Source organism: Sinohyriopsis cumingii, unplaced genomic scaffold, assembly GCF_028554795.1.
Source record: "Sinohyriopsis cumingii isolate HCF-2022 unplaced genomic scaffold, ASM2855479v2 utg003580l, whole genome shotgun sequence".
In the NCBI taxonomy this organism is placed as follows: domain Eukaryota; kingdom Metazoa; phylum Mollusca; class Bivalvia; order Unionida; family Unionidae; genus Sinohyriopsis; species Sinohyriopsis cumingii.
In genome coordinates this window covers 119,682-125,681 of record NW_028316534.1, presented here as the reverse complement: position 1 = coordinate 125,681, position 6,000 = coordinate 119,682, and the positions used below count along the sequence as shown (strand labels likewise).

At 34.4% G+C, this 6,000-nt stretch overlaps 1 protein-coding gene across 5 annotated transcripts in view; it reads left to right on the top strand.

Moving 5' to 3' along the window:
* The first annotated feature begins 1,582 nt into the window (after window positions 1-1,582).
* Window positions 1,583-6,000, top strand: part of LOC149769592 (uncharacterized) — an 84,231-nt gene continuing 79,813 nt past the window's right edge. For 4 of the 5 annotated variants that reach the window (XM_089949837.1, XM_089949838.1, XM_089949839.1 and 1 more), the window contains exons 1-2: window positions 1,583-1,753; window positions 4,752-4,873. In XM_089949837.1, coding sequence (XP_089805963.1) covers window positions 4,787-4,873 — 87 coding nt within the window. In that variant the 5' untranslated portion in view covers window positions 1,583-1,753; window positions 4,752-4,786. The remainder of the gene's footprint in view (window positions 1,754-4,751; window positions 4,874-6,000) is intronic. The other variant, XM_089949836.1, reaches the window with a different exon arrangement.

Sequence of the window (6,000 nt, the reverse complement as noted above, 5' to 3'; positions counted from 1 at the left end):
ATATATATATATATATATATATATATATATATATATATATATATATATATATATATATATATATATATATCGTTAGTTGTACTACATTTGAAGACATATTTTGATGGTTGTACTTGTTTAGATGGTATGTTATGCAAAACCTTTAGTGTGTTTAAAGGTAAGGTATCATACTGAATTTGAAAGCCTTAATGGTTGTATGTTATATAGATTTGTATTTTGTACTTGACCTTGTCCAAAATCATTACCTGACCAGTGATATTGATGTTGTAAACAACAGAAGACATAGCTGGAATTTTCTCTATGATTGTCGATTAAATATTCGGATCATTATTAATGTAAATTTGTTTACCTGAATTTGAGTTTAAAGGTACAGTCTTGGTTCCTACTTTAGAATTTGATATAATGGAAACTTAACTTAAGTGACAGTACTTTCAGAAAATGATAATTGCGACCTAGGTCAACTAGATGGTTATATAATCTTCTTTATCTAAAAAATAACCATTATTGCCTTAACATCTAATGCAGAATCTTTCATACTGTCGTGTACAGTGTTTGATTTGGGTGGATTTATTTATTCAAATTATTATTCGATGGAATTAAAAAGTACTCAATAGTAATCTTTGAGTGGAACATTTATTAATAGTGAAATCAGAAAAGAACATTTTAGATTATACTATTGTAATACATCAAAAGGCTCTTAGCACACCGACATACTCCTGGCCACTGACATATTAGCGCGTTCAAGACCACAGGCACATCAGCACATTCAGTATTGGAACATTTTGGAATACTGCTGGAATTCAATTGGAACTTGTATATTTGTACTTGTGATATAACTTTTAGGACAATGTGGGATTAAATTCACGATACTGTAAGTTCTTTTTAAATTTTCACTTTCGGATTCAATGTAAAGAAATTATTTGTTGAAATTTTACAAAACTTGTTGGTTTTCGCTATTATCTCTTACTTCGTTCAGACTACCGCTCTGGTGGCCTAGTGGTTAGAGCGTCCGCTCGGATGCGGGAGGTCGTGGGTCCGATCCCCGGCTGAGTCATACCAAAGACTTACAAAAATGGCACTTAGCCGTCTCGCTTGGCGCTCAGCAGTAAGAGGTTAGTGTTAGACTGGTCGGCCTGGTGTCAGGATAATAACTGGGTGGGACATCGTGCTACATGTCTGCGGCATGATGCCTAAGTGCTTGAGATTATAATAAAATTTCAGACTGCAGACATCGTAGCGATATGACTGAAAAATTGTTAAAGTTACGTTAAAAATCCAAATCACACACACACACACACACAGATAGTTAAGATCATCGAGTCGTAACTATATACATGTATATGCTGAGGTTGTTTGCTAGGTGTAGTAAAAATGCATCGATAATGCATTCTATTTATAGCAAGTCCTCTTTTGTTGGGTGTTTAGTTTTATGGAGTCTATTATTAGACATATTTTGCTTACTGCTGCTTGGGTTTCCCAGAATGTATTTTTGGAAACAGCACTCACTTTCCTCTTCCCGGTTACGAGACTGGTTGCGAAAAGCTACTTCTGTATTACGTTTTTAAAATAACTTGGAAAATATTCGTAAGACAGGCCAAACAAAAATTTCCCAGCGATACGAAAGTTTTACCGAAGTTGATTGTTGGACGATAGAACCACAAAGATCAGATTAAGAAAACAAAGCTACTTTTGAAAATGGCATATTTAAAGGTCGCAGTGATTTGACCAACGGATTACCAGCTGATGATACAAGGTAAGAACTCGTTTCAGATTTTTTTTTGCTACTGTCTTCCTCTTTTTCTTGATATTTTGTTAATGATACACGTATAATGTGGGCCATCACATCACATAACTTGTAGTATCAACATTTCTGTTCTAAGTTTGTAGATGGATGGATGGATGGATGGATGACACAACCCTCAAAAATCCGGTCATAAAAGTAAAAATGATGTCTGCATGTAGCAATCATAAGTTAGCAAGTGGTCTTGTGTTGGATGTATGTAATAAACATGATATAGCGATCTCATGGATGACTGGCTGGCCTGTTTATTGTGGTGAGTACCTTCCAAGACCGTATGTTTGATGAGCTACAATGAATGCCCGAATAGGCTATGTGTTTATTGATGTTGTTAAGTGAATAAAGGTGCCTGCTGTTGAGACAGTCATCACACATGCCAAACTAGCCTAGCATCCAGGTCCTAAAATGCTCAGATTTTAATATTGAGGTTGTAGGATGATATAGAGTATCACACCAAAACGAAATCTTAGCATAAATCCGAAGAGTTTGTGTTATCTGATGCAACAAACTAATGTAGAATTATACCAAATATCATGTTTTAATGATGCTGTTGTACATTCTCTCATGTGTTTAGTGATGTGGGAATACATGGGAATGGTGTTCCTTTACTTTTTTGTGCTTGCTGTTATACCTCCACATCTGAATAACATGTTCCACCTTCTTTCGTATGTTCTCTCACGTCATTATTTAGCAGTACACCACGACATTCACTGCATGTGACAGTTGCAAAGATGTAGAAATTCTTGCAAGGTGTGAAGCCACCACTGAAATATCCAAAATTTGATTTTTGACAAGAAAGAGCTGAACTGTAAATATGATCAAGAAAATGAGAACATGCCATCAGTTCTGAGTCAATGAGTATGACAAGCTGAATATGACCCAGACAATGGTATGATGTGCCTTTTCTGTTTTTATGAGATCCTGTGAACCATTGAAAATGAAATAATAATTTCTGACATCCATATGTATATGTATATACAAGCATCAAGATCCACATGTTTTTTTCCATTTTTAATACTTGCATCAACATATAAAGGCATTGTTTTAATTCAGCAGGTGGTTTTAAATGAAGAACACATATACTATCTGCCAAATGTGAACTAGTTATCAACAATGTAAATCTAAAAGTTTGCAGCAAGGAGTATAATTGTCCTCATCCTTTTTACAGTTGTTTCTGTACTCTCCCAAATACCCATATAGGAAAATGTTTCCCTTCCCATCCATTGGTAAAAGCAAAGCAACCATTATCCCCAGGCTTTTTGCAGTTGCCGCTATATTCTCTCTCCATACATAGATACTAAAGTGTCCTTCCCCCATCTTCTGTGACAAAGCAGCATTATTCCCATGCTTTAGTGACAATCTCCCCTTACAGGTACATGCATACCAAAATGTATTCCCATCCATCTCCATCATTGAGGGAGGGATTTAAATTCTATAAATACTGCACATTAGTTTGAATTCTTGAAAATGGTGTATGAGGAGTTTCAGAAAATCACATGAACATTCACATATGGATGGTCAGGATCAGATGATCTAGACAAATGTTTTTGGAAAAGTATTGATAAGTCAAGGTCACACAATTCACACTGTTGGATAGGTCATGGTCACATAATCCACACTGTTGGATAGGTCATGGTCACATAATCCACTCTGTTGGATAGGTCATGGTCACATAATCCACACTGTTGGATAGGTCATGGTCACATAATCCACACCTTTTCTTTGAAAAAAGTTTTTATAGGTCAGGATCAAATAATCCAGACTTTTTTCTTTAAAAAGGGTGTTAATAGGGTAGGACTTGGGATTACATAATCCACACCTCTGCTTTGAAACGAATGTTGAAAGGTCAGGATCACAGAATCCACACCTTGTTTTTCAAAATGAGCGTTGGTAGTACAGGATAACAAAATCCACACCAGCATCCTTTTCTTTGATAGGAATATTGATAGGTCAGGATCAAATAATTCACAACATTTTCTTTGAAAAGAATCTTGATAAAGTTCCATGAAATATAATTTTAAGAGGTGGTAAAGTTTGTAATATGGTATTTTCTGTTACAATTCTATGTTTATATTTGTCTTTAACATTATTTATTTGTCATCATCCTATGATTATTTTTGTAAGATGTTATAATTCTTTTACAATCCTGTATTGCTGTTTGTCTGTAAAACTCAAAATGTCTGTTACAATGCTGTCTTTTCTGGTTGTAACATGGTATATTTCTGTCACTATCCTGTTGGTATGGTTGTTTGGAACATGGTATAATTCTGTGTTTACAGAGTTCATTATTTTTTGTCTCACATGATTTTGCCTCTTAAACAAACTGGCAAGTTGTTAGATCTGTGGAATTTTTTTAACAGTAAGAGGTTCCTTATATTTTCTTTGGAACAATATTCAGATTTCTTGTAAACTTGTCTAATGTTCATTTGTGAGTGTTGTAATCAAAATATATTGACGATTAGTTGTGAATGTTGAACAACAATTATTTTAAATGCTTTTTTGTTAAGCCAGGTAAAAGTGTTGATCTGTTGTATTGAGAATTTCCAAAATGCTATCTTTAAACTAACTTTCACCAACAAGTGTCACTATTTAGTACTCTCAAGTTAAGGACACAATTTTCACAAATTGTAGGTAAATACTAGTATAAGTGAATCTTGTAAGCAGAAAATGTATCATTTATTGCACTATTATATTGTCTATAAATGGACTATCTATTTTTTATGCTTAGATATGTAATTATTAATTGATTTCTATGCACAGAAAAAGTGCTGAATAGATTTTTTACTGTACTTTGTTATATTATACTGCAATTTGTGTAAGTTATCATACAAATTTATGCTCTTCTATTGTCTTACCTATGGCAAGGGCGGCCAGGTAAGTGTCAGTTCATTTTATAACTTTAATTTAGACATAAAGTAGTTCAGATTTATATTCTTTTTTTTTGAAATTCCAGCTAAGAGTAATTGCATCAAGCAAAGAATCTGAAGAATGAACCTGTCACCAGGGAAGAAAACTTTGACTCCAAACCATTACTCTGAGCACATGCTGCATAGTGATTCGACACAGGAAGAGGAGGTCAGTTTTGTCAATAATATTTCAGAAAGCACCCATCCTCCTGGATATGCCATTTTTGATAGGAGTTGGTACTTATGCATGTTCCATAATTTTGTTCAAACAGCCCTAACACTTTTTAAATTTTATGAACATTTTCCTGCTGAAAATAACAATACCTATTATGAGATTTCATGCATAGGGTTACATTCAAAACCACACTTTCCTCTGAAGGTTACCTTTTAAATAATGAATGAATGGCCTTTACTGTAGTTCAAACTGAAAAGAAGGTTCAATTAATACTGTGCCATAAAAAGGCATAGTTTAAGAGAAGAAGCTGTTTCTTAAAGTGCTTATTTAGACCCATTTAATTAGAATACACGACACATTTTGCTCCAGTTTTGCAAAATGCACTCCTTTCTTCTGTTAGCTTAATTGCTACTTTTAGACCTTTATTAACTGAGCTACTTTAAGGAAGAAGATTTTTATGTAATTTCTCACTATGCTCATAAGCTGCTTTTTATCTGATATATGACTATTAAAAATTTAGCTTTAGCAATCACATCCATCTTCAACATTTCTGTATATTTCACCATTTCTAAATGTTTTATATGAGTGCCATGACATTTAATCACGTAGCTTTATGCATCACACTCACTTATGACTGGTCCAGTTAAAGTTTTATTGGATGGATCAGTTATGCTTGATAAAAAGATTTATCCAGCAGCATTAACCTTCATTTTGTAGGCACCTTGCATTGTTCATTTCACCCTTTGTCCATATCACCCATTGTTCATTTCACCCTTTGTTCATTTCACCATGTCTCACCTCTGTCTGCGTAGGTTTGAGTCTCAGATTCGGCCAATGTGGGTATGTGAGAAAGCTTGCCAGTAGCTTCTCGAGGGTCGGTGGTTCTTTCCGGGGATTTCCTGGGTTCTTCCTCCACCATTAATATTGGCCGCCATGTATAGCCTATCTTGTGCTGAAAAATGGCGTTAAAACATACAACATCAACAAAAAAAATCATTTCACCATGTGTAGTGTAGAATAAATATTTTGGTGCCTTAATGATGCTTTAAGAACCACCCCTGCTATATCTGGTGACACTTGTTATCTTATCAATTTGGTTTTATCATAAAAACCACTCCCTG